Source organism: Neodiprion virginianus, chromosome 4, assembly GCF_021901495.1.
Source record: "Neodiprion virginianus isolate iyNeoVirg1 chromosome 4, iyNeoVirg1.1, whole genome shotgun sequence".
In the NCBI taxonomy this organism is placed as follows: Eukaryota; Metazoa; Arthropoda; class Insecta; order Hymenoptera; family Diprionidae; genus Neodiprion; species Neodiprion virginianus.
In genome coordinates this window covers 38,168,334-38,195,596 of record NC_060880.1, presented here as the reverse complement: position 1 = coordinate 38,195,596, position 27,263 = coordinate 38,168,334, and the positions used below count along the sequence as shown (strand labels likewise).

General features: G+C 42.4%; 3 protein-coding genes across 8 annotated transcripts in view; 2 read left to right on the top strand and 1 right to left on the bottom strand.

The window, feature by feature from the left end:
- The window catches only part of LOC124303681 (mucin-5AC), a 51,469-nt gene extending 37,948 nt beyond the window's left edge, over positions 1 to 13,521 (top strand). Inside the window, exons 3-13 of one of the 4 annotated variants that reach the window (XR_006907960.1) lie at positions 528 to 672; positions 1,090 to 1,176; positions 1,314 to 1,440; positions 2,826 to 3,542; positions 3,693 to 4,106; positions 5,283 to 5,408; positions 8,552 to 9,666; positions 9,760 to 9,860; positions 10,576 to 11,842; positions 12,052 to 12,167; positions 12,236 to 13,521. Coding sequence is in view for 3 of the 4 variants with exons in the window: in XM_046761189.1 (XP_046617145.1) it covers positions 528 to 672; positions 1,090 to 1,176; positions 1,314 to 1,440; positions 2,826 to 3,542; positions 3,693 to 4,106; positions 5,283 to 5,408; positions 8,552 to 9,666; positions 9,760 to 9,860; positions 10,576 to 11,842; positions 12,052 to 12,111 (4,159 nt within the window). In the remaining variant the exon portion in view is untranslated. Of the gene's footprint in view, positions 1 to 527; positions 673 to 1,089; positions 1,177 to 1,313; positions 1,441 to 2,825; positions 3,543 to 3,692; positions 4,107 to 5,282; positions 5,409 to 8,551; positions 9,667 to 9,759; positions 9,861 to 10,575; positions 11,843 to 12,051 lie in introns of all 4 variants that reach the window. The other 3 variants (XM_046761190.1, XM_046761189.1, XM_046761191.1) reach the window with 3 other exon arrangements.
- A 216-nt stretch (positions 13,522 to 13,737) lies between these two features.
- Positions 13,738 to 16,507, bottom strand: LOC124303686 (xyloside xylosyltransferase 1). Its single transcript, XM_046761198.1, has 3 exons — positions 15,873 to 16,507; positions 14,852 to 15,325; positions 13,738 to 14,228 (listed from the first exon to the last, which is right to left on the bottom strand). Exons 1-3 carry the CDS (start codon positions 16,263 to 16,265, stop codon positions 14,022 to 14,024), a joined length of 1,074 nt encoding a protein of 357 aa, XP_046617154.1. The 5' UTR covers positions 16,266 to 16,507; the 3' UTR covers positions 13,738 to 14,021.
- LOC124303684 (tripartite motif-containing protein 2-like) lies at positions 14,228 to 27,007 on the top strand. Of its 3 annotated transcripts, none has more exons than XM_046761192.1 (11): positions 14,228 to 14,725; positions 18,287 to 18,532; positions 18,624 to 18,763; positions 18,838 to 19,142; positions 19,208 to 19,327; positions 19,394 to 19,615; positions 23,291 to 23,445; positions 23,659 to 23,888; positions 25,219 to 25,565; positions 25,740 to 25,807; positions 25,891 to 27,005. In XM_046761192.1, the coding sequence occupies exons 1-11, from the start codon at positions 14,616 to 14,618 to the stop codon at positions 26,111 to 26,113; spliced, it is 2,166 nt and encodes a 721-aa protein (XP_046617148.1). In that variant the 5' UTR covers positions 14,228 to 14,615; the 3' UTR covers positions 26,114 to 27,005. The 3 variants fall into 3 exon arrangements, with proteins under 3 accessions (XP_046617148.1, XP_046617149.1, XP_046617150.1); XM_046761193.1 differs by lacking the exon at positions 14,228 to 14,725 and adding an exon at positions 17,566 to 17,738 and having other exon boundaries at positions 25,891 to 27,007; XM_046761194.1 differs by lacking the exon at positions 14,228 to 14,725 and adding an exon at positions 17,590 to 17,738 and having other exon boundaries at positions 18,271 to 18,532.
- The last annotated feature ends 256 nt before the right edge of the window (positions 27,008 to 27,263 follow it).

Sequence of the window (27,263 nt, the reverse complement as noted above, 5' to 3'; positions counted from 1 at the left end):
GCCGTTGTTACGCAACTGCTTCACACGATGCTCTCTGAACCAGCAACAAACAGCACCACCGGTACCAGAGTCTGTTGCCTACCAGTTGTATTCTTACTTTCAAATATGTATAAGAACCGTACCGTTACTGGACGGACAATCGATTACGTAAACAGAGATGCAGTGTGTACACTCGGTCCTGTGTTGTGTCTAAGTATTGGTAACTACCTATATAGTCGTTACCGGTTGTCCGTCAGGGACCCTGAATAAAACATCGTTCGTACACCACCCTCATCCTCTTGGCGCACGATTTGCAATTTCGTTACCATTTATCGAGGCAGAATCTCGAGAGACAGAGAAATTTTCAATGGAAGTTTTTGCAATATTTGGGATTTAAACTTGGCACGTTACTGTTTACCAAAGTCACGCTGACGGAACACCTTTAGTCGTGTCCAAGAATAGAGGATGTATCCCGTGTTTTGAGAACACTCGCAAGTGTAACGGACTACTACTTGATACCGAACTTTTCTTCTCCCGTGATCGTTTAGCACACCGATGATGGATCTCCTCGTCCAAGTTGCAACGTCCCAGAAATTATCAGCGTCCAGCTACACCCTCGAGGCTATTGGAGAACACGGCTTGGTTCTTACCCATCATCCTAATACACCGATCGGCGCGCTGGACGCGTTGCAGGTTTGTACCACAATTGTATAGAAGATGTAATCCTTCCGATCGTTATTTTTTTTTATACCTGCCAAGGAGAATTACGTCAGTATCTCGATTTCGTGGATGCATGTGTATTGTCGTATAACCGTCGAATGCGATTCGGCATTCTTGCGGCAATACATATACGTAATGATATTATTACCATTGTCATGATCGTGCGGCGATCAATGATGCATAGATCATGAAAAATTTACAGTAAAGCTATGGAAGTGTAATATAGATGAGAAGGAGTGTCCCTCTATTATAACGGGGAAATAATGACACCTCGATATCTGGATTCCGATTCGTTTTTCTTATATTTTATTTTTATACACCTACCCGCCATTGCATGCCTCCAACGTTTATAACACCGGTATATACATGTCTAACCTAATGATTGTACAGGTGAAGCTGCTACCCAAACAAGGCACGTTCGCGCCGATGAAGACGAGGCACGCAAACCAACCGTTCGAACCGACGTTTCGGTTACAGGTAAATTACAATACGTAATACCAGTGATCCTATTACCCGCCCGCCAAGGCAGGTGTCTCTTTGTTAAGCATTCCACCACCGTGCGTGTAGAACACCAAATTCCCGAATTAGAACATCTCCTTCGCTTCGATCCGTAGGTCCATTTACCCAGGAATCAGCTCTACGTTTCCAGGGTAAGCTCGAGGATGAACCTGGGAAAAATTCTCGACGAAGTTTGCCGCGAGAAAAACCTCGATAGGAATAACTACGAGCTTCGACATCCCGGTGAGTCATTATTCGGTTTATCCGTCTTATTACACAGGCCTGCGATGGTTTTACCCCTGATAAAACTGAGTAGTCATTTCGGTAGGTATTAGGTACGAATCTGTGAAAAAAATATTAAAAACATCCTGATATCCAAGCTCGTAAATTTTTTTTTCTTAGTTATATGCATTAATGGTAGTGTTGATATTTAAATATTCTTTTAGCTTCACTAGTTGTTGTTTATGGTGGTTTTAAGCATATTCAGTGCTTCGTAAGTACAAGAGAAAAAGATTGAACAAGTGTTTTGAACAAAGTAGAAAACGATGTCGCAAGTCTTTTTTCATTTATCTAGTCTTTTAAGTCTTGTTTGAAACTAATGCTGTTCAATATATACCTGAACATTCAAATTCATATTCGTTATATTTTCATTTTTCATGAAACTTTTTACAAAAATCTGTAAACATGCATATCTTGATTCAAAATGAAGCTCGATGTGTTGTAGAAAGAAAAGACGCTATATTTTAGTTCAACGTACCTCAATACCTATAAAAAAAAACTATTATTATTTTAAGGGAAAATAAAAAATTGTCTTTCGCAGGCCTGTGTTGTTTATATTAAAACTTTGGTTTTTCATGCGTTGACAATTGTCATCGTTGCTGTCGCGTGTTACGACGTACAATTTTTGTATTATTAAAGGTCGCGGAAAACTGACGCGTAATCAGTTATTATTCGACAGATTATTATTGACGAATGTGACGAACGGTGCGGTTTAGATAACGTAACTACCTGCCGCTGATCATTTAGCAAACTGGCGGCGGGCTTCTCGGTGTATTGATACACTCGTAGAGCTTCGAGAAGCCCCGATGAAGTTTGGAGGAGCGAAGAATCTAATTAGTCATGGAATTCCGTGTGTTGTATACTGTACGCAGTTTTTAAAGCGGGCACGCGATATAATGTAATGTTGTTACTTTGCTGTGAAGGTTTTCGGTGCTGAAAGTTATAAATAAACAGAAAAAAGGTTTCCTCGTCAATTTTTTTATTTTTTCTTTAACCTCATATTATCATTATTATACGTATATACTTTAGAGGCAAGCGTTCGCAGTTTTGGATAAAAAAAAAAAAATAGTGTCATGAAAAATGATGTATCGAGACGATAGCGTGACCTTGAAAATTAAAATTAATTGAAAGTCAAGAGGCGCGATCATCGTTATTCGCCATTGTTATTATACCGGTACGAAATTTGTAATTTCGATTCGTAACAGGGAAAATGAATCATCCGTGCTTATACCCAGGACCTCAATTTGAACGCGACAAAGAGATGAACGTCTGATATTTCTCGCTTCAAATACGTGACCCGTGGACGTTCTGTTAATGGATATAAAATAAAATGGAAAAACGAATTTCAGCAAACATCGAGGAGACGCTCGACCTGTCGCTGTCCCTGCAGGACTACCATCTCCAGGAGGTGACGCTGTGCCCGAAACGTCGTCCGTTGGGATCGTCGCTTAGCTCGCAGGACATAATGGCGCTTCAGCGTCAGGAGGAGAGGCGACGTCAGGAGGCGAAGCAGAGCGTGTTCGGTTTTGCGTTTAAAAAATCAAAGGAGAGCTCCCTCAGTACCGACAGTCTTGGCGAACGGAGCGTATCTCCGGCTCGCAGCGACGGTACCGGAAGGAGCGTAAGTCCTCAGGCTCCGACGGCGCCGACAAGACCTCAGAGGAAACGACGACCGGCTCCGAAGCCGCCGCTTCCTCGCGCCGAGGTCGAGACCAGTCCGAGTACCAAGGGTGCCAAGAATCCGGAAAAGGATAACGAGGGGGAAAGGGAGAAGGAGAGGGAAAAGGCCGAGAGGACGATCATCAGCCATAGTCGCAACAGCAGCGACAGCTCAGGATACCACGAGGCATCCGTACTCAGTGACAACCTCGACTCGAACATCAGGGTACCCGAAACACTGCCGAGGAGAAGCAGGCTTCAGACACCCTCCACGGTTGAGTCTACGGGAAGAACACTCGCCGAGACTTCCCAGGCCAGCAAGAGTCTCGGGAATTTAGCTGCCGCTTCTAACCAGAGAACTTCCACCATTGCTCGCGTCACCAGCAACTCTTCCCTCAGTTCAGCAGGTGAGTTAGTTTCTTTTTCCTTATTTTTTTTTTTCATCGTCGATGCGTCGGTTGGACTGGAAAGTATTTTTCAAGTCGCTTATCGCTGGTACGACATAATTGCAACACTTGTCGTTGGACCCTTGTCGATAAAAATACGAATCCTTGCAGGTTTGAGAAAGAAAAAAGCTGCCCCGGCACCGCCGCCGCCGAGGCCTTTGACCTCGTCAACTTCGATACAGGCTCTCGAGCGCATCGTGGATTCCGAAGAGTCCTTCACCTCTGTAGCTGAGACGTCGTTGCCGACTAAAGCGTCCTCGGATGTTGCCGTTGGTACTACCAAATCAAGACTGCAGGCCCAACCTCGGGTCAGTTTAGGGTCTGAAAATCGGGCCTCGATCACACCAAAGATCGACGAAGCGCGAGTCGAAGATAAGCCTGCTGCGATCAACGTCGACTCGGCTCGGTTTTACGAGTCACCGATACTGTCGGAAAAATCGGCGCCTAGCGTCAACCCGAGTCCCAAGATCGTCGAGGTCGCAGCAATCATTCCTAACGTAGAAATCGCTAGTGAACGCAAACGAGGTAAGCTAGTCCGTAGCCGTAGCAGCATGGAGCAAAATGCAACCTCCTACAGCTTCGTGTCCAGGCATAGTTTGGAGAACGTTGTCGAGACTGGTGAGGCGACGATGACGACTTATGGTAGCCGCCGCGATCGTTCTCCGTTTGATAGAATTCCGGATACTCGCAGGGTCCTTTTCGCCAGGTCGTCGATACCCGCTGTCGAAACCGCGTCACCCGATCTTTCCGGGTCTTTGAAGTTTACCGAGATTATTGACGAAATGCCGACTTGCGGCTTGCTCGAGAGTAGATTTAGCCCGAAGAGATCCCACAGTGGTAATTACATATGTGACGAACGGTGTAGGGTCAGAATGATCAAGCAGAGTCTCAGCTTTCAGAGCACTACCAAGCTCAAGGATACCAAGATATCGAACAGTTATGAGATCCCGGGTGGATTGACATCCTCCCGGAGCTTTCAGGCCAAGTCGAAACCGTATTTTTCCTTGAACAGTGCCAGCGATGAGCCCAGACTAGGGGATGTTAGACTGGCGCGGTCGCACAAGGAGCTCAAAATTTCATCCCGGGAAAATTCGAACTCGGATATGCGATTTCAATCCGCCTCATCGTTCCCGCTTAGCAATTTGCAGATATTCGCGATATCGGCAAAACCGGAGAGCATACAATCCGTCCCTGTACCCACGAATCAGATCTTGGTACCCGAGGTCAGAGTTCACGGGGATTTTTCTGATCTTGATAATATACCCTCGCTTCCTAGTTTGATTCCGAATTCTAACGGCGGACTCGAAGCGAAGGTGGACAGAAAAGTTGTCAGCCTTTTTAAACCTCCGCCACCTGGTCTCGTCAGTCGGCAAGAGTCCAACGAGAATTGGAACAGCTTTTTGATACGATTAAACTCCATTCTCGAGAGCAGAACCGGGGAATTCGTTTAGATCGTGTCTACAGGTTGTTGTCACCACCTCGCCAGTCGACGCGTTTATCATTGCAATCCTGCGACTTTCCTTTCCGCGAATGCGAATATTTCCTCTGTTTGTCTATCAATCAATGCATCGATCCATTTATCCTTCTATGCTACGCTTGCTGCTTTTACTAACTTCTCTTTCACGGTGGCGGCTCCTTCCGTCCTTCCCGAGTCTGCCTTTCTACTTTTCTGTTCTCTTCTGTTTCTGTATTTCAATATAGTCGCCCCGGTCCCGAAGCCCCGTGGATTGGTTCACGGGTTGGAAAACGCTGCTAACACTTCCGCCCCTCCCAAAAATTCACCGCCGTATCTACCCTCGCCCACGCCAAGAGACCAAACCACGCAAAGTACGAGTAATTTAGATCAGTTAGAAATTATTCCTAATAAGATTGTCGGCGAAACGACAACCGTCGTTAATAACGTCGGTAGCCACGAACCAACCGATGGACAACCATTGAACAACACCGATGTACTTCCGTCGTCAAACCCGACTTCAATGCCCCAAGCTGAACAAAATTCAACCAGAGTTGACGGAGCAGCTCGGGAACCCGAAATAATCTCGATCCGTTCGAGATTTCGAAATGTTAAAGTGCCTGAGAAACCGAAACGCAAGGCTCTTGAAGACGCAGAAATGAGTTTGCGTGAAAACGGAGAAGAGGGAAAACCGGGACTCAAAGAAGTATTGGATAAATCACCGTTTAACAATGTTGAAGAAATTGACGAAGCCACAGTATCGCGTGTCGATAAACGATCGGAGGTATGTAACGATCATGAGAAAACCGTCGAGGAACGACGTTTCGATCAAAGAAAGATGAAACGCGTTGTGGCTCAGAGAAAACAGATCATTTCTGGACCTAATCCTCGGCATTCGGCGACGAAGGATCCTCAAATCGGAGCTGAGAAGAATGAGTCCGCGATTACGGATTGTGCGAGATCGTGCGCCGTTATATCGACGATACCAAAATGCGACAATTTCCAACGTCCGAAGCTTGACGATAATGGAGAAAGATCAGGCTCCGAGTCGTCGGACTACGAGACAATCGGCAGAGTTGATACGAGTGTGGACGCTGCTTTCGGAGTCGGAAGGTTGATCTTGGACAAGGATAATCAGCCAAGCATGACGTCGAAAAGTCTGGAAAACACCGACGGCACCGACAACGAGCTTGAGCTTGAGAATTTCGAGATGTTCGAGCGGCCGAAGGCCCCCGCAAAGTGGGCCAAGGTCCTCAGGAGTCATTCCACGCTCAACAACTTTGAGATAAACACCTTCGAGGGTGGAGGACGGCCCTTGACCTCGCGATCCGTCGACTTCACCTTCGCCCTGAACCCAAACCTAGCCCGAAACATCTCGGACTTGTCGACGGACTCTTATCCCACCGGAAAACATGGCCGCCATTCTGCAACTAACGGGAAAGAATCCAAGGAACTCAGACCTGCCGCTTACAGCAACAACGAGTTGCCGCCGTTTCTTGCCAACAGTATTACCTGGGAACGGCGGGAATATTTAGAGGGCGGTGGTACGGCGGAGGATGAGGATAATTATTCAGGTGCACGTCGGGTTATGATATGTATAACATTCTAGTAACACTCGTTATCCTGACACACTCCGCACAGAAAGACTCTCCTCGATTAATTGTTCTTCCGTATTCATTAGAGTGGTCCTTATTTAGGGTGTTTAGTAATTTTCGCCACTCCACCCCCAAATCAACTTTATATAGTTAAAAAATAATTGCCTAATTTTTTCCGATTTTTACCTCAACTCTAAATAATAAAAAAAAGGCAGGTTTCCAGGGCGTGAAATTCGTTGAGATTGCCTGGTATGATGATGTGAATTTTTTTTCAGATAGTAGCACTAATGCCCACTAAAACCTCACAGTTACAGATTTTTTTAGAACATTATTACTTTTGCAATAAAATATGTACTGAGAAAAAAGTTTTTTCCATGTTATATTACCATAAGAAACTTCGATCGCAATGCGGACTATCTTAGAGATGAGGTAAATCTCTGAAGAAATCGAGCAATTGTTTTTGAATTATTCGAAGTTGATTTGGGAGTGGGATGGCAAAAATTCATCAACACCCTAAATAAAGACCACCCTACTAACCATACTCCACGATGTAACACAATTCTAACAAGCATAATTATACCTGTGCTTATTTGTTATTATAGGTATACTTATACTGTAGTTAAACTCTATTTTACAAGAATTGTTCGGCCGCTAGAGAATTTATAACTAAGCTATAATTGTTTACTCCGGTTCGCGTAATAATAGTACATGAGGAATATAATTGCGGTGTAGGTATATCGTAAGTTTTTTCTTAAAACTATTCGAAAGAAATTCAATATATTATTATTGGTTCAAGAATGAATCATTACTAGGATGTTGAAATATAGGCGTAATTCCTTGTGCACTTCAAATTCCAATGGCAAAATTTTAGAAACTGCACTCATAGTCCGCGTCATCGCGTGCGGCTTTGGTAAACGTCGATGTGTAACTATATACACAGTTTCGAGTAACGGAAGATTGCGGAGAATGCGGTAAATTTTACTGCCGTTTCAGTATGTACATAAATATACGTGTATATGTATAACCGTAATATTGCGGTTCTCAGGGCAATTCAGTGCAAAATATACATATCCAGATGATGTGGTCCCACGAATTCACCACACTGAAGGTGACAGTTTTTTTCGTTTCAAATTTAATAAAGTCAACAGACAAATTGCTTTCCTGTATGTATAACTTTCGGCGAAGAGAGTTATCGGTAAAAAGTACCCTCATTTATTGAGAGCGTGAAATTACGTGTAAACGGTGAACGGCAATTCGAAGTAGAAAATTGTAACCTATATTTATAGAAAAAAGGAGAAAGAAAATTGGCGAATAGCTCTATAAACTTCTGCAAACAACGTGCGTAGAAAATACCTGACGTCGTGTGTCGTCTATGGCTGATTGATACTCGTTACACAACATCAATCGAAATCCGCATAGCATTGCGCAATAAACAGGTCCATATAGAAAACATGACAAATTACATCGATCGATGACAGTTAATTTTAATCGTCGTTCAAATCTTTTTGCCGTGCGTTCGAAACAGTCCTGCAACTTGCGTCTCTCTGCCTGGAGCGATAACGGTCTGATTACACCTTTAAGGCGACCGGAAATCATTTTGCTGTACAATAGCAATCAGTGACTGTAGCTGCAAAAGTACCTTTTCTTTTTCTCGTGCCGATAATTACATCATTTCTCGCTTCTAAGCGTCGAATCGTCTATTCGCGGTACGTAAAGCCTAGTAGTTCAATCCATAAATTCTTACTGCCCTTTTTGCTGTCGGCAGAATGAACCGATCGGTGTTCTATTGATTATAGAACTGCGCGTTACATTGAAAGAAGTACTTCGTGAGCGATATAAGACCCGCGCTTAAATTCCGGAAACTAAAGTTATTTTGTATAAAATCGCATCTATTACAGCACCCTGATGATTCCTTATTTCAGAAGCGGATGCGGCTGTGCAGATTGCACCAAACACAAGCCCCGCAACAACGACGACAGATTTGCTCAAAAAAGTTTCGGATACGCTTTCCAGTTCTCTGATGCGATCACAGGCGACTGTGGCTGCAGTTTCATCCTTGGCCAAAGATTTGGAACCACCAGTAGAGTCGAAAAAGGCGGATAAACCGATGGCGAGAGACGAAGAATCGGCTTCCAGACCGGATGTCGGTGAAGACGCACCGGACTTTATCGACGCTCATCAGCCCGCTTTACCCGACTGGGAATACCAGCTTCCGGAGCCTCCAAGCGGCTTCAGGGACACCGAGGTCCCTACGGCAAAGGAAGGTGGGAAAATTGCGATTACCGAGCCAGTGCCGGTTCGCGAATTAGAAAAATTGATAGCGGATGAAGAACTGAAGGACAGAACAGCGGTCGAAGCAAAGCGGAGAGAAGTCAGCGCCCCGGTATCGCCGACTACGAAAGTACCGCCGATCAACGACGACGACGGCCATCATCAGAGCAAACGGAGCAGAAGGAAGTCCGGGAGTGAGAACAGCTCCAGAAGGACTTCCCACGTCTCGTCGACGCCAGGTGTTGCACCGGTGGACAATACCTTGTCGAATTTCGTGATAACGACCTACTCGCGGCCGAAGAACGTCGACATCTTCGACGAGATCGAGCGGGCCGATCGCGATCCGGAATTGCCGCTGAGTCGCAAAAGCTCGAGCGCCAGTCAAACTCGCAGAGAATCATCCAGGAGCTCGACTTCCTCGCTACCCCAAAGCGAGGAAAGGCAGCTCGGGAGCGTCGACGAAACGCCGCAGAGACCGGAAGTCGCTCCGCCGGTCCGCGGGGACGACGGTTCGCCCCATATGGTCAGCAGGGCGAATATCAAGATATCCATCGTCGCGAAACCCAGGTCTCGGGGAAACTCCGTGAGCGGAAATCAGGCTCTCAAAGCCGCCGTTCGCGATGCTTCTGACGACGGACGCGGTGTGAGCGATGTTACGGTGCTCGATGAAAAGACGGCTAATAACGAGAAATTTTCTCAGTGGAGGGAGAATATTTTAAAGAAACAGGAAACACCGAGCAGGGAACGGCAATTGCAATCTTTACAGGTATGCTGCTTGGGGCGTTGATAAAGAAGGGCTCCGAATTCCCGACCTCGTACTCTGGCTCATGTTTCTCATTGTTGTATTACATACTTTCAGGTTCTAAGAGGCATTTCGTTACAGATTGAAGACTCTCAAACACAGCCGGACGACACAAGCACGGCCGAAAAAGCCGCTCCCACTTCTGCCGTTGAAACGAGGTGAGGTAATATAGAATATTGTAATACAAGTGCGAGAAAATGATCATTATACGCATGCTGTGAAGTTGCGACCAAGGAGACACAAGGCGTGCATGTGGTTGCGCTTTCGCACAAGTGTGGCATAACTGTGTATGCAACAAATCTATGAGAAGTCTTGTTTCTGCAGCAAGCTCGAGAAATAGAAAACTTCAAGGTCCGTAGATAGATGAGTGGATAGAGGTTAAGATTCGTCGCAGAATGATGAATTTTCCGTAAGAACAAAAATGGCGATTGCAAGTAGCGCCCGAGGTATATTTATTTTATTTATGTTCAGACTGTAGGATAAAACCTACACACTATACACGAATTGGAACAAAAATGGCAAACCATGCGAAGATCTTCCCTTGCCCATTGGTTTATCTACAGACCTTGGAAAGCACTAGTGCGAGAATTTAAAGTCGAGCGGATTTGCGCATGCGCAGTACCTTCATTCTGTCCCTGCATGTAAAGCGCCATTTACGCCACTCTCGGCAGGCACGAGAAGTAGTAGCACTTCTGACGCATGCGTTGCACAAAATTCTTTCTCTTAACACATACTTGAAACATATTCAAATACTCAAACCTGAAATTTTTACAGCACTTGTATAGCTAATTTCCCTACTATACATCATACGATATTTCGAAATCCTAGTTTTGAAATCCTTCAAAGTTTCCTAATCAACTCGTGTTTCAACAGAGTCGAAACCGTCAAATCCCCGAATAATGGAGAAACAGCCGCAGAGCCGAGTCCTCAAACAACACCTCCTGCACCCGTTGCAGCGCCGATTGAACCACATGTAAAGCGTTACACCTACGCAGGACCACCGGCTATAGACCTTGGCAGCTGGTCCGACAGATCCAGGACCAAAGTTCAAATAAAACCGGATACAGACTACAAGTTCGAAAAGAGTCCAATTCCGGGAACGGCGAGGATCCAACAGGATGCTCCAAAGACTCTGAATTATAAGGAGGGCAACGCTGTTAGTAGAACCGTCCTAAACGCGGTATCTCAGACAGCGGTAACGCCGAGTGTTGTAAGAAATACGCTGACGAAATCATCGAGGTCCGAGAAAGAATCTACGGTCGATAATCACGATAGAAAAGAGCCAAACGAGCTGGCAAGAACGCTTATCACTCGGACTACGGCCTCCGGTTTCAAGAGGCCGGCTTCTATAGCTGTGTTCGAATCCTCGGTAACGATTTCGGGAGAAAAGGAGACTCAAAAAAGGCCGGAGGTCGTTAATGGAACCGGAAACCAAGAGGAGTCGAACAAGGCCTCCGCCGCAACCGAGAGCGAGGTCGACACGAGACCGCTGAGTTTTAAGGAACTGAAACAGGCGTTCGCCAGGGAGCAAAACGGAAGTGTGCAACCGGTGCCGAAGTTTGGAAGCCTCGGTCGAAGAGCCGAGAATTCCATCAGCGGAACGCTCGTACGGAGGGATAACGAATCGGAGAATCAAACCTCCTTCCGAAACGAGGTGAACGGTCAGAGGGGGGAGAACAAGACCGTGGCCTCTGAGAAGAAGAACTTCGTTACGCCCGCGAATCGCGGAACCGCCGTCTTTCAACACGACGTTTTGGGCACTGCACGCCGAACCAGCCGGGGGACTTTAATGCCTGTTGTCAAGGGATTCAAGGTCGTTCCTTCCGAGGAAGAGCCGGTAACTTTGTCGCAAGACAAACCACACATCCACAGAGTCGCGATAGGCGACATTTCGAACGGGAATTATGTAGCTGCCCACAATGGTCTGAGAAAGACCGTCGTCCAGATCAAGGGAGACAATCAAATCAGCAACTCTAACAACATTCCAAAACCGCCGCCAACTATGCCCGTCATAACGGGCGTCACCCTAAAAAGCACCAACGCCAATGCAAGACCAAAGTCTATGATTGTAGCAGCCGACCCGAGGAACGATCTTTTGGAGTCTATTCGGGGATTTGGTGGATCTGGACAGCTGCGACATGTGAGTATGATAATCATTGTACAGTTATATCAATTCAAGATCAAGGATGATGAGCTTTGACTAAACCAACGGTTTCTCACATTTCATTCATTATGTCTGTTGGGTTTATTTTGCACGGATTAAATTTCAAGAATCGTTAATTTTCATGTATTCATCCGATTGTAAATTACGTCTTGGAGTAATAATTCGTTGATAATCTTGTTGACCAGGTTTCACGAAGGACTACCAACATTGGTGGTGGCTCAAGTTCGCGATTTGTACATAGCTAAGCGAACGCCAGCGAGTAAGTCTGCAACGCTACATTGCTCACAATTATCAGCCAGGTGTACGTAATTTTTCAAAAATCTTCATAGAGTTGGATTATTTTTGAATAATTATTTTCTATAAATTTAGTATGGCGTTAATTGCGAAGTCAATCAATCGGACGATGTAAGGTGAAGCGGTACATGGAAAGGAATGAATATGGTCATTTAATACAACGCAAAAACTAATCTATTATAGCTATACTAAACTCGAAATATATGGATTACTAGTCATTTCTTTCCATCTGCATATATAACGTGTATGTATCATAAAGTAAAGGAATTCATGTGTGTATATAATATACATATACAGGTACGTAGTATATATAATATATATATATATATATATATTGAATTAATATTGAATTAACGCGTGGTGAATTTATTTCCACTTTAGGTGCTACTTTACGGTGTGTATTTAGTCATGTTCTGTATAGGATACTTTGGAGCGATATTATTCGAAAAATAATGCTCGCAAGACGACTGAGAAGACGTAAGTAAAAGCGTAAAACTTTGTACCCAGACAGAATTTACTTATACTAGAAAAACGAGGAGGGAAAAAGCATTGAAAAAAAAGTGTGTTAAAAAAAGTACGAGTTATTATTTTCAGTTATTATTTTATGGTCATTAACATTCGCCGTTATATACATTATATTTAACGAAAGGACAATCATGCACATGAAGTGTCTATTATTATTATATACACATGATATACATATAGTTTGTTTTTTAGTTCTACCAAAGCGTCATTTTGTTACATTTGACAATAATTCTATAAAATTGATGGTGAATGTATAATATATTAATTTAAGGATTACCACACGATGCGTACGTACATAATGCGTGATATAATCAATTTAATTATTTAACTAACACTTATACTAAACATTGCATATATTTATCCGTAGTTAGTTAGTTAGAACCGATGATCCAGTTATATTTAAACATTAACAGAAAACAGTTGCATATACTTACTTCGATTGTAATTTTGCAATCCAAAAAATTGCTTTGTAAACACGGCAGTAAACGCAAAACATTGATTTATTATGTTCGAATCCAGCAGACTTTTCGATATGAAATTATGATTACATGTTACGCAACTATCGTTTGTTCGATGCTTCGATTCTAATGAGATTCATTGTGTAAATTTAACAAGTTATCATGAAACACATAAATAGTCTTTATATGTAATAATTACATATGAATACGATTGTGTCTATGTTTATTATGCCATTGTTTGCTATGTAGTATTAGATTTGACAGGATCAAGGTCAACGTAAGAGGCAGCACCCTTAAAAAGCAAAGATTAAAACATATCTATTATCTTCTGTAAATATATTGTGTTGATGATGATGAAAGAAAACTTATTATTATGTTGATACTGTATTTCATTTCAGCCTGTATACAACTAAAAAAGAAAAAAAAAGAAAACAAAAAAAAAACAAGAAAAAAGAACTGTATGTAATATCTATTTATGTAAGTTATAAATCTTATAACTGATAGTCATATTAAAGTTAATCAAAAATGATGTATCAAACATTGAATAATTCACGTAAATGTAACCTGATAAAACTTATTTTCCAAAACTTTAAATCGCAAAAACGAAGATATTACCTTCACCAGGCAAGATAGTTGAAAAGAACACCTCAACTAATATAGGCAAGGAAATGAAGCATAGGGAAAAAAGTGTTAAAACAGAGTCGATTGTGTGTGTGTGTATGTATAATATATATATAATATAAACTATAATTACGTTTTACTTTTTTACAAAATATGTCTAGTGCGTCCATACATTTTTAATAACAAACTTTTATCTCATTTGCCATAATACTTAAATAGTTATTGAATTTTATTTAAAATTGCTTGACTCATTGCAGTTAATCATCAGGAATTGCCGTGTTGCAATTACCGTGCCAAAGTTTGACTCTTGCATCACAGTGAGAATAGTTGGCAAACACATCGGAGTATCCATGCTCTCCCCACCACGTGCACAGCTGCCTGTTCCAACCACAGTCCACCTTGTGGATCAATTCAGGCCGCTCCATACCCAGAATAGTATAGAAATCTTGATCCCCCAAATGACCCTGCAAAATGAAATTAGACAAGCTTGCAATGTAACGTAAACAAAATTTACCACAACACCACCACCTGAAGGATTAGGAACAGCCGGAATTTGGACGTATTTACAAATTTTATTATTTGTATAGAAAAAATGGCCCACTATCAGTGTAGATACGAAGATATAAAGCAGATGAAAGTTATATTCACAGATGTGTGCCTCGACTGTGAATGACTATTCAAGTTGCTTGCGATTAGATAATTCAAGTTTGTCAACGTTTTTCAAAACTGGATTATTGAATAACGTGCAAAGTGATTAACGTAGAATCAAATAGAAATAGAAAGTTGTAAACATTTGTTACTTTTGTTGCACATGTCTGTGGAGTTCAAGGTGCTTGAAGAATTTATTCAACATGTCGACAAATATTTGCCTTAGAGAATCCGACGAAATGTTCCCCTACTGTGTGGCAATGTTTTTTCCCAAAGATGAGCCAATATGGAAAAAAATTAAACTCCCCAGCAGGTGAGCGATATAAAATAGGTACTAAAATTTATTCTCTTTCCACGCTTTTCTCACAATGCCAAATGATATAAAAACATTTCGAAAATACCTTGACGTAATTGTGAAAACAGTCAGGATTGTACAAACCTTGAAGTAATATTTCTGGGTCATATGGTCGACGCTGTCCATGCTGAGTATGTTATCGTACTCCAGAGATTCTCGCAACTTTTCGAAATTGAAAAGTACCATACCGCTATTAAACCCTGGAAAACCGCCTAGGTAAGCAGGTTCTCCGAACAAGGTGCCAGGGTTTTTGCTTCTGTATAAATAAAGAACGTGCCGATAGACGGGAGTCAGTTCAGGTGCTAGGCCGAACAAGGCTTCAGGTCCAAATTTATTAAACTCCTCGAATAGCTCTTTGATATCTGTTCGAAATTTTGTATCCGCATCAAACATGGCGGCCTTCTTTTGATTCTCTGGCGCTATCCTGTGCAGTCCAAGAGAAAGAAAGAAGAGCGCGTCAGAGTAGTAGGTTCCTGGGTTACTGCTGAAGTACGGTGACATTGTCGACACAATATCCTCCAGTTGTTTAGCCAGCACATGCACGTCGTAGTACGTTACCTGAAAATATTACGCAAATTAAAACTGGGTAATCAAGGTCCACTCAAATTTATAGAACTTTCGAGGGGTGTAAGTGCGCCTAGAAATTTCATATCTCTTTAAGTTACACTCTTGAATTTCTGCCTGAAATACAAATTCAAAGATCAAAGGATCCCGTAAGTGGAGGATGTGTGTAATGAATATAAGAATGAATGAAAGCAACAGTCTGAATCGAAAGCTAGGGAATAGATTTTTTTACAGCAATTTCTGGCGGTCTTCTTGGTGAACAAAATGAGCCACAAAATATTAGAATCGGATCAAAAGTAGCAAAGTTTATTCACTTGGAACGTTAGAATAGTAAAACCTTTTCTCAAATTCTTGATATCTTAGCTGATTTTATTTGAATTTGATGAAAATAATTTCTATCATGTAGTGAGAATTTTCCCTTCGTTTGTGATCACTAGTAACGACGCAGGTGAAATCGCTGGAGATTTTTGCAAACGGTTCTTTCTATTTTCTTGAATTTTGATGCGGACTGTCGATCCTATTCATCCTTAAAAGTACATACTTTCATAGATTTTCCAGATGTGGCGATGACTCCCTGAATAAGGGGTTCAGCGATTTCGCGACTAGCTGGATCGCTGATGACGTGAAAAGCGAGGTTGACGGAGGTCAGTTTGAGCATAGAGGCGGTAAATATTTTGAATTTCCTCCTCAGGGGAGAGTTTGACGTAACCTTTGTGAATATGCACCACACATTATAGTACTCGTCATTTATTTCCTTCCGAGATGCGAGGGCTACGGCGGACGAAACGTTCGGTGTTTTTGCAAGTTCATTTCTGGATTCTGTATTGCGATAAAATGTCGCTGGGGCGGAACTCGGCGTTTGGAAGCAATAAAAGACTATCAGGAATACGGCGAGAACTGTCAGATTCACTAGCACTTTGTGTAGCAAACCCATTTAACCACCAAATCCAAGCTTGGCATTAATTGTACGTGTTTATTACACGCAGATCACACGCGAATTTCACCCCGCGAGGATGCATTTATGAACGTCCTTATTTCCACTACCATCGCGCGGTAATTAGCCACGGATAATCGCAGACTTTATTCCAACTGCATAAGTTAATACGCTCCTCTCCTCATCGCTTACATTCTATTATTTTCAATCCGCTGACCGAAAAACAAACATGGCGACACGTCAAACCGTTCGAGCGTCGAGTCTGGTTTAAGATCGATTCTATCGCTTTTCGATTTATCTCGAGCTTCGAGAGAGTTTGAAAGAATTTCGAATTCCTTCCCGTTCCTGGCGATATTGGATATGTGTTATTTGGCACATTTTGAGAACGAAAGAACCGATAGACTCGTCTGATTGATCAGTATTGCAAGAATCAGCCAATCAGTAGCTTTGTTCTAACATTTTCGAAGATTAGGAAGCAAAACGTACCCTTTATCACAGAAGGATCTATAATTTTTGTTGGTATTTTGTTCCGCGTAAAGAAGAAAGTGTATTTACAATATTATAAGGTAATTCAAAAAAACCAAATTGATTTTTTAACAGATAAATTCGAAACTTTCTTGCTACCTTTTCATAAAATGTTTGCTCAGATCGTTTATTAGGATCAATATTATTAGTTTGTGAAAGCAGCTTGTTCCTTAATAATATTGAATTCACAAATAACTCGAATGGCTCTAACACTGCACGCGCTGTAATCAAGAGATATCGACTACCGAAATACCTGAAATCTTACACGCAAGTTAATAATTAATTAAATATCAGACGCGGGAAGTCTCGAGATTTCTTTGATTCAAAATTTGCTGTGAAGCTTCGACTGTCCACGATAATTCGATTGCTTGATCACGAAGCCAGTTTCATATAAAAATCTCAAACACAAATATACTTTGTATTTTTAAATCTACCGACTGACCCAAGAAATCTGTACTGAATTAAACTGCAGCATTTGATTCTGTTTGATAAACGAAACTCGCATATTCCGATATAACCGCGTTGACACGCGCGTTCGCTATATATGGTGTGTGCATGCACTTGTAAGCCCGTTTGGTAATTACACGAAAAGCATTTTCAAGTATAAAGTGTTGCTGACACTCAAAGTATGGTGATAAGATCGATTATTGGATCTGATAACCTGTCTTGTACACAGACAGCAACTTTTTCTTAAGTTATCTTCTGATTAGTGGATATAAGTGTACTTGATAACGTTGTTATCGTGGTGAAAATATCGTTTCCTTTGACGTTACAATCAGTCCCGTTATTTCGACGGTCTTTCATCACATCTAGCTTATCGAGATATCAGCAGTATCCTCCGCGTCGAAAGAACTTTTGGATCAGTACAGTAATACATTCACCTTATTGCTGTACATTAAAATCGACTGTAAAAGACGCCCCGTGGCCGACAGCGGCCAATAATCCCGGGTAAGATTAATTTAAACTTTACGATTCCATTCCGATTTGAGATTCCTGCATTGTCGCCAATAGAAGAAAAAATATTGGCTTTTTTATACTTTTTGAGTTGGGATTGTATATCTTCAAAAACCATAAATGGATCGTGATGTCAGTATCGTAATTTTTGGAGTGCAGGTAGCGCGATTTGAGAGATTACAAAAATACTCTAAAAAAACAACGTACCTTATCATATTTTATTTTTCTGATCTTCCATAATACGGTTTGACCTAGTACTTAGTCAGGAATTCAGTACGATTTACAATCAATTATACTCAAAGTACGTACGGATAACACCCAGCTAAATTTTTTCACACATTTTATCGCATGTCACAGAGTATACAAATGCATCATACTAAATTATGATTATTGTGCCTCTCATTTCATCGCGTTGACGTGAAAAAATGCTTCTTCGATAATAACTTGATACCGAATCAATTCATAATTGATAAGATTGAGGCGGTGCTGACTACTGGCAAGTACTGTTGTTTTTGATCTGATATAGAGATTGGCGTTTCCAGAATGACTTCGAAGTGGAAGTCGGTATTCAAGAGGCCACTTTCTCACGATTCGACAAATCCTCGACCGGTCGAAAACCACGAAGAGTCCAGCGCTATAATGCAGGAAATGACGGAACTCCCAGCGGACTTCATCCTGGGTCCCGATCCCAAGGCATCCAAGTCCCGGCCAGTTTTCAACTCCAGTCAATCCGCCATTGAAGAACCGACGGTGGAACTCAGGAACAACGATTCAAGGAAATCTCACGGGTTCGGACACTCACAGCTTATAAAGTTAACGAAAAACGCGCAATGATCTCTACGTACTTTGCACCTCTCTTATGCTCCTAAACCATTGCAGAACTTCCCTTGGGGCGATCGAGGACCTACTACAGTGTCCCATTTGCCTCGAACGACTTCGTACACCACGCATGATGCCGTGCCAGCACACCTTCTGCCTCGAATGCTTGGAGGAGCAGCTTAACTACTTGGGAAACGATGGTGGGCGGCACTATTGCGACAGACTCTTTAATCGGCGTAAACTTTATGATTGAGTATGATCGTATTCCCTGCAGGAAGAACGATCAAGTGCCCGCTTTGCAAGTTGACGGTGGTCGAATCGGTGCCTCGTGACCTACCAACGAACCTGTACATCGAGAATCTTCTGCGAGTGATGGGAAACGTTGGTGGCGAGAGTCTGGAACACTTGGTCTTCTCGAGTCCTGTTGTGACCTTTGCGCCCTGCGTAGATCAGCCGTCATCTCTCGTCCAGGGACCGTCTTCACTGATGTCTATGCCGGAGCCTGTGGTCCAGGAAATCCGGTGCGTTAAATGCGAGACCGCGTGCACGAGGGAAAATAGATGCAAACACTGCAAACAGGTGAGTGATCGCAGGGCTCCGTTCTCCTGAAAGCGCAACTAGCTTGACGTCGATCCTTTTTCCAGATATTTTGCAGCGTTTGCTGGGTCGCCCATATGGACGACCTCAAAGAGCAACTCGGCAACATCACAGAGCAGCTCAGTAACACGACGGATCGTTTTCAACACAGGATTCAAGATTACAAGGTGAGTGAACGAACGGTGATGCGGTAATTGGGCTGCTTGAAATAATCGATTTAACCATTTTTACAGACAAGGGTTGATCAGCTGATGGAATACATTGATCGTGACATCGAGTTGCGAATCGGAGAACTGCGGCAGGAGCGCGAAGAGAGAATACAGCAAGTCCAGGAATCGGCCAGAAAGGGTGAACATCTCGCTGAGGAGCTCAAAGGGAAGATAATCAGAACAAAGGAGGAGGTCGATGCTTATCAATGCTTCAAGTTCGACACTCTCGCCGACAATCAGGAGAAGGTGAGCCATAAATTATTAACGAATATCGAACACTGAGGATAAAAAGTCCTGGAAAGCTATAACTGCGATACTTCGTGATAATGTGATAAAACTTCATAACCGATACTGCAATCGCACGATGGTAAAAGTGGCTACAAATTAGTTACGTGCTAGGATATTAAAAGACGGAACTGCGAACAGCTTCTGTCGATGAAACAATTTTGAAGGTCAGTTGGACTATGTTCACGGCGTAAAATCTGCGAACAGAGTTCTGGTTTTGTGAAATTTGACAAACTCCTTGGCAAGGTGCGCATGACCTTCGATATACATATGTATAAGGTTGAGCAACCGGGCCGAGGAATGCGGCGTTATTGATCAGCGGTGAACGCCGGGAACGAAGCTTATACACCGAGACCAGGTCGGTTACACATGCGGATACCTGTAGTTAAACGCAGCAGCCATTCACCTACACACCCGGTTTCCCTAGATATGCGCACGTGCGACTCGAGTATCTCCGTTTCTACGGGCGCGGAACGCCTACCCAGCATCCCTTTCGGAACGCGATGGCTCGTCGCGTCTGGCAGTGACAGGCCATTACTACTGTGTGCAAAAGGACGCGCGCAAGCTGCTGGTGGCAGCAAAGCCAGACGATCCCGCGAACCACCCTTCGATACCGTTTTTAAGATATTTTTGAGTCGCGACAGGGGTTTTCACCGGGAATGATTACATTCTTTGTACAGTTGGGAGAAAATTTTAGTAAAATGAGTATCGCTAAAATGGCGAGTTAATATGGTCTGAGTAACGATCGTCATAAAGAATGATAATTCGGACTTGATTTTCAGGTTGCCGCTACGAAGCGCATTTTTATTTTCTACCAAAAAACTATATTTTCCGATTATAATGAAAAACGGAAATAGTAACCGCATTAAATAAAGATTTCTCTTGGCGATAAGACACCATTTTTACCACCAACAAAATTAAGGGCTGGGACTAATTACTAAACTTTTGTCGCGAGAGAATATACGAAATAATTCATCTGCTGCACACAAATTTTTACTTGAATCAATGAAGTTATTTACTTTGTACAAATTTATGCTGAGTTTACAAAGCTCATAATAGTTCGATTTGTGTTAAATGAAGCAAGATTATTGCTTGACTCTTTGTTCAAATCGTGAAACAATATGGATAACGAGCCTGCCACTTTCGTATCCTGCGCTTTTCCCAATGATTTTTTCTCATTTTTAGCATCAATCAAATTCCTGATCCAAAAAACGAATTCAGAATTAAATGCCTGACCAAGTTTCCTTTTACGCAATGATTTTTGAGACTTTCAACAGCCTATTAATGTTTCCTTTGTTCTCAAGCTAACTATTATACAGCATGAATTAAATACTGTAAAATTCTATGTCAACGTTAGTGTATGCGTGTAGTATTTTTACGCATATTTTAGCTCGGCGAATAAAAGCTCACTGCCGCTTCACGGGATTCCATAACAAATCAATTTACTTTCGCTCCTCGGGCTCCTTCAGTGGCACGCCCTCGCCTCTGTCTAGGCCACACCCTGAACTGCTTTTCCCCCCCTCAAACTCTCCGCAGAACGCTCTAATAATTCACGTCATCCGCACACTTCTCACACAGAAACATCCGCAATCGGTGTATCCAATCCACACACTTTGGAAGGCAACGCATAAAGTCAACCACAATCCACGCTTTCTGTTAACTTGTATTACTGCACATGTCATATATTTTTATCCTCTTTTTTAGAAAATCATTTACGAAGCGAAAATCACAAGTGTGATAAATACTAAAACAGGAAGTAAACAGTAATTACGAATCATGGACGATGAAAAATACACAGGTATATATTCTTGAACATAAACAAAGGTCCGTAATTGTTAAACACACTTATATTCTCGAGGTTGGAGTGTACACAGTGGTTGAAAAAAGTTTCCAGTGTTACCATTTGAATGACAAATCCCACGAGAAAAAAATCGGCCATCGCTTTGTTGACAAATCGTTTGAAATGATCGCTGATACCATCATAGGATCTGTATCGTCATTATCATGAGTGCCTTTAGGAGAATTGCAGATTTTACGATTACTCTTTTTTATCATCCCATCCACAGTACCGAACGCCTTGTTTAACTCGCAAGTAGCGAGCACTTACCTAGGCAGAAACCATTTCGTGGTACTCCTTTTGCGCGTCGACGGAAAACGCGATAACGAGTAATCATTCGGATGGGTAATTGAAAGCGGTGCGACGATGCTTAGATCGGGTCCGGGCCGGTTATGCCCCAAATTAGCCACAGTGACATATTGCGTCGAGGGCCTCCCCTGCGCATTAGCCGCGTGTTCGGGGCCCCTGGGAAAATGAACTGACCTGTAACTAACTCGCATGTCGTTTGGCTTCTAATACCTATGTTTACTGCAGCAAGTAACAACCCCACTCGTGTAGCAGTCAGCGCCATTCTACTCTTTAACCGATTTCTTATACCCATACGGGGTAACAGATTGTTTTCGAATGATCCACGATTCTCTGCGAGATTTCGTGTTGGAAGTGAAAAAAGGAACAAGATTCAATTGTATAAGGAGTTTTTTTTGTTCATCTCGCCGATCAACATCGGTAAATAAAGAAACGTGTAACAAATTCGAATTTTTTTTTTACTTAACGCCTGTAGATAGGCAACCAAGTGTATTCTAAATGTAGCTTCGATTGCCTATTGACGGGCGTTGAGTAGTGAGTTTCACGGAAAACGCCCAATATGGTTAGATTTTAGAAATTTTACGCTTTGATAAGGTTGAATTGAATTGAAATACAATTGTTTACCATCCTTTGAACATAAGCATAGAATTTTATTTTAGTAATTTTCAAACTTTCTGAATGACAAGTATATACGGAAATTTTTTGAATGAACTTTTTTCAGGCTTCCCAGTATTTTGCAGGATATGACGATAGTCGGGTCCGGTACTTTAATGTTGTTCGACCATCGGCAGCTTTCTGCACGAGCGATAAATATCGGTGGTTTGCCAATCGAGCGAATGTGCAATGCGGCTAACTTTGGAATGGAAGTGACACATGCCGTTCTCGAGGATGGATAGATACTGCGGTCGGTTATGTGTACCTAGGAGCGCTGCGGAGTGCGTTTCGAATGCGTTGATGCGGCACTAAATTGCGGGCAATCGAGGACAGAGAAGATCCGCGTGTTCCCGAGTGTTCTTCCCCCCTTCGAGGAGCGGGTCGCGTGGCGACGCGTGCGCTGGCCGTCGGGGGTGGAACGACGTCCATCGGGGGCAGATCGGCACCCGAAATCCAACGGGGGATGCTGCACGTGTACCGAAAATAGGCTTGACGGTGGTTTGCTTTCGTTTTGCCTTCTCGCGACTCGTCTACGCGCAATCACGTGCCCCCGTTACCCGATAAAATTACACCTATGTTAGAAACCGAATGCCGTTTGTTTCCGTTGTTATAATTGATATGCACGTCGCGGATTGAAAAACAAACAAGATATACCTATAGATACTTATGCAGCTTTTCGAATATTGCGCAATGCTCGTTTGTCGGGGAATTTTTGCGACGAAAGATTATTCAGGAATTGAGCTTATAAGCGATGTCACAAAAAGCGAAGAAGTTTTATTGTTTTCATTCCAAAAATTCATGCTAGTTTTTGAAACTTACTGATCGGCGCTTATTTTCAGGTCAAAACATTCTTGGCTCTTCATCGACGAGCAAGCGAACTCATGACAGCGGTTGCTTACTGGCAGCCAGAGATTAGTGATTCTCTGGACGATCAGGACGAAAAGCAGAGGATAAATTTTGCCACGTCGGAGGAAACTGCTCAGTTTTATTACAGGTCTGTAGTGAATAGAGTCTTTCAACTGTTAAATAACGATCCAAAATTAGTAAACGGAATGAATTTTACTCTAAGATACGTGCAAAAAATGGCTTGCTTTAGCACCATTCTTATACTCCGTGCCCAAAATATTGTTTATTAGTTGTACGATTTCAAGCTTTGTGAATCTACAATGAGGGATCAACAGAAATAAAACATTACCCTCGAAAACAGGAGCAAAACTTTTACACCGAGGATCGTAGCTGGCCGGGGAATAGTTCAGAGACCTTCAGGTATCACTATGGACCCCTGGAAAAAACATTTCTTAGTGGCCTGTCCGGGCACTCGGCAAGTTTTGGTCCTCGACAAGAAGTACCGAGTACACAGACGCATACAGCATGAGGGTATGATGTCTCCCCAGGGTGTCGCCTTCCTCGAAGACTTCGAAGAGCTTTTCGTCACTGGTAAGTATATTCATCAAGCTACACGATACAAACTGAAAGTAAAAAAGATGTAAAAAGTAAGGAGTAAAGAAAGAGAGAAAGTCATTTCAGAAATCTAGGAAACCGGAAATTTCACCAAAAATTAAAAGAGTTACTCGCCTCACATTGTGAGTATTTTTGCGACTGATGGGGCCCGATATCTTCTTCTGGTAGAATCCATTTTCACAAGCTTTTTCAACTATAGTCGGGAACTTGGAAAACAATAACAGTATACCAGGTTATTGCCACGATGCGCCCCATAGGGACCCCTAAGTATAGGCAAATCAGGGTACGAGATCACTCTAAGCAGTTCAGAGTTTCTCCGGAACGACGTCAGCCGCGTTCCGAAATTAACTCCCAGACTGTCAATAATCTTTTGTCTCTTTTGCACTGCCGAGGTCGTGATTAGCTCTGACTCTGTCCTAGGGAGTTTTTAGCGCTGGCAGCTAGTTTCGGAGCGCACCCATCATCCGCGTGCTAACAAAACAGCATCGGAGTAGTGTATCGGAGCTGCTTAGGGTAGACGTGTACTCTGATTTGCTTACAATTAGGAATCCCTATAGTGCGCATCATGGAAATAACAAATAACCCAAATGGTTGGATATCGTTTCGGCTGACTTGTATCTTATTCAATTTGATGAAAATCTACAGATTTGCTGAGACTGTTTCGCAGACAACATATGATCACAGAAACAGTTCCTGACACTGTTTTTCTGTCCTGCAAGCTATAATGTTTACCAACGATTATATGCTTAACCTTTTCATGCATACATTTTTCCTTACATGTGATTCACTTGAAATTTTGCATACATGGGCTTATGGGGTCGCTGATTACGAATCTGAACTCGAAACTTTCAAAAGTTAAAACGGCGGATTCAATATGGCGGACTAAAAAAACCAACCCGAAGCTACATTTTTTGGCGTGCATTAAGTTTGTGTAAAAATTCGCATTCAGATTTTCATGGTAGATTAGCAGAAAATGCTATTTTTCGTCAAAAAGTACGAATTTCGACCATTCGTTGACACGTGCTATTTTGTCAATAAATAAATAAATGAATTTGATATTTTTTTTAGACTTAAAAATATTTCAGGGCCCATGTGGTACCAAAAAACTCTGCAGTTGTTACCAAATAAATAGTTTAATAAGTAAAAAGCTGCAAAAAAAAAAAAGGTGGGACGCTGAGCGTCCCAGCGTGAATTAAAGGGTCAAGGAAAAGCAGCCGCAATTTGACGAGGAGTTCATGAATGTTTTGGACTTTTAGCTATGTTCCATCCACTGATCTAATTTCGTAATTGTCATTCCGATCGACAGACAAGTGGAAGCACTGCATCCACGTGTTCAACAGCAAGGGAACGCTTCTCCGGCGGCTGTGCACGAAGGGTCAAGGCGACGGGCAGCTCCGTAGTCCTGAGGGAATCGCGGCTCACCCCTCGAGGAATCTACTCTACGTTGCGGACACGGGAAACGACCGAATCCATATCTTGACACCCGACGGTGCAACCTTCGCGACCATCGGACCGACCGGGAACGCTGAAACCGTCCTGACCAAAGCTGGGGTGGAAATCACGAATAACGCTACGCACTTCAATCAGCCCACAGCCGTCGCAGTTTCGGAAACTGTGATCGTCGTCGCTGATTGTGGGAATCACAAAATAAAGGTGACGCTTGTGTGGAAACTTTTCGTACATCCTACTTCTAACGTATAGATTATTATTCTAATGGTTTTGAAATTGCGAGGTTTGGAAGTGGATGGTAGTTAGACATTAGGATTTCTTTTTTGAGTCGTTTTAACTCGGGACTCGTAAACTTTATCCAAATCGTAATTTATCCAGATATTCGACCACGCCGCGAACCTTCTTCGCACCATTGGAACTCCAGGAACGCATAGAGGGCTGCTGAGGTTAGTATTAAATTGATAATAAAATTGGCAACCTTCTGTGAACGAATTCCGAGAATAAATGCCGATTTAAATTATGACTGCAGATCTCCGGAGACAGTGACGCTGGACCCGAAGGGAAACGTGATCGTCGGCGATTCCGGTAATGGGAGAGTTCAGATATTTACAGCCACAGGTGAACTGCTAAGAGTTTTGGGATCCAAGGGAACGAAGGAGGGCCAGTTTGGCTGGGTTTCGGGCATCTTCGTCAAAGATAATTGCGAAATTGTCGTCGCGGACAGCAAGAATTATACCATTCAAGTATTTTAAAAATATCGACACCGCACCGCGACTGATTCGTATTATACGTATGGGATATGGTGCATTCCGTACACGTGTAAACCACCTCGCCAAACCGGTTCACGCTTCGTAAAATGTTTTTTTGTTTTTTTTTTCAGACAATGATAGTATCTGTGATTATATTCAAGATTTTTCTTCGAAAACGTTTAAAAGTTGGCATTTTATAAAATATATTAAACAATTAAGTATAATTCAAAAAATGTAGCCCGCACAGAGTAATGTACAGGACGTGAAAGTTTCAGTTTTAAGTGAGTTTTAATTTAAGAATTATACTCATTGTCAATTGAAACTGGGACATTCTTAGTTTTTGTATATATTTTATCAACTGTAAACGTTATCGAATAAAAATCTGCAAGAAATCACATACAGGTACTGTTATTAGCTAAGAAAAAAAACCTGTTGACAAGGATTCAATATCATACGTTTTGAGAAGGCCTTGGTCAGTTCGATTACCTATAAAATGCCCCACATACATCAACAAAGAATAAAAACTTTTATTTTCTCCAACGTTTGTGAATAATGGCAACTAAATAGAATTACACATTTTTTTTTAATCATTTCATCACATGGTGTCTGTCATTATCTGTCACATGTTTACTTAAACGTTTAGGTATAAATAAACATAGTATTTTAATTTGTTATAATCAAAAAATATCACAAAATAAATCAAACTCAACATATTTTAATATTCCCTCACGTAAAATCGATAATATATCTCACGTACTCCGAGTTTGATAAAAAAAAAAAATCATCGAGGGGCTTGGAATGTTTACCTTTCCCGCAAATCGCGACCGCATCGCAATCACCGCAGCGTTATATAGAAAAATAAAAGGAGTAAATAGATATTCCGGTACAGGCATTATACATCCCGTTTGTCCGCAACCACTCGTGTAACCTCGTAAGCATATTTGACCAATAAATAATTTGGCAAACAAATTGATCCCCAGTGACTATAAACAGATACTTAGGGGCACGCGCCAGGGCGGTTCTTCATCGAGGGAGAAATTATGCCTCGGCCCAAAGGGACCGGGAACCGAACCAGCCTTTCAACCAGGCCAATTCTTAAACGGCGACCCGGGGACCCCGACTGTGAGAACTCGAGAGGGGCCCGCGGCGTGAA

Excerpts from the sequence above, each read along its gene's own strand:
- LOC124303686 (XM_046761198.1), bottom strand. The coding sequence starts at position 16,265 with ATGGGTTTGCTACACAAAGTGCTAGTGAATCTGACAGTTCTCGCCGTA. Across the intron at positions 15,326-15,872 it reads CATCTGGAAAATCTATGAAA|GTAACGTACTACGACGTGCA; the intron begins GTATGTACTTTT and ends TAATATTTTCAG. Across the intron at positions 14,229-14,851 it reads CCCAGAAATATTACTTCAAG|GGTCATTTGGGGGATCAAGA; the intron begins GTTTGTACAATC and ends TTCATTTTGCAG.
- LOC124303684 (XM_046761192.1), top strand. The coding sequence starts at position 14,616 with ATGTCGACAAATATTTGCCTTAGAGAATCCGACGAAATGTTCCCCTAC. Across the intron at positions 19,328-19,393 it reads ACAGGATTCAAGATTACAAG|ACAAGGGTTGATCAGCTGAT; the intron begins GTGAGTGAACGA and ends CCATTTTTACAG. Across the intron at positions 25,566-25,739 it reads GTGGGAATCACAAAATAAAG|ATATTCGACCACGCCGCGAA; the intron begins GTGACGCTTGTG and ends TAATTTATCCAG.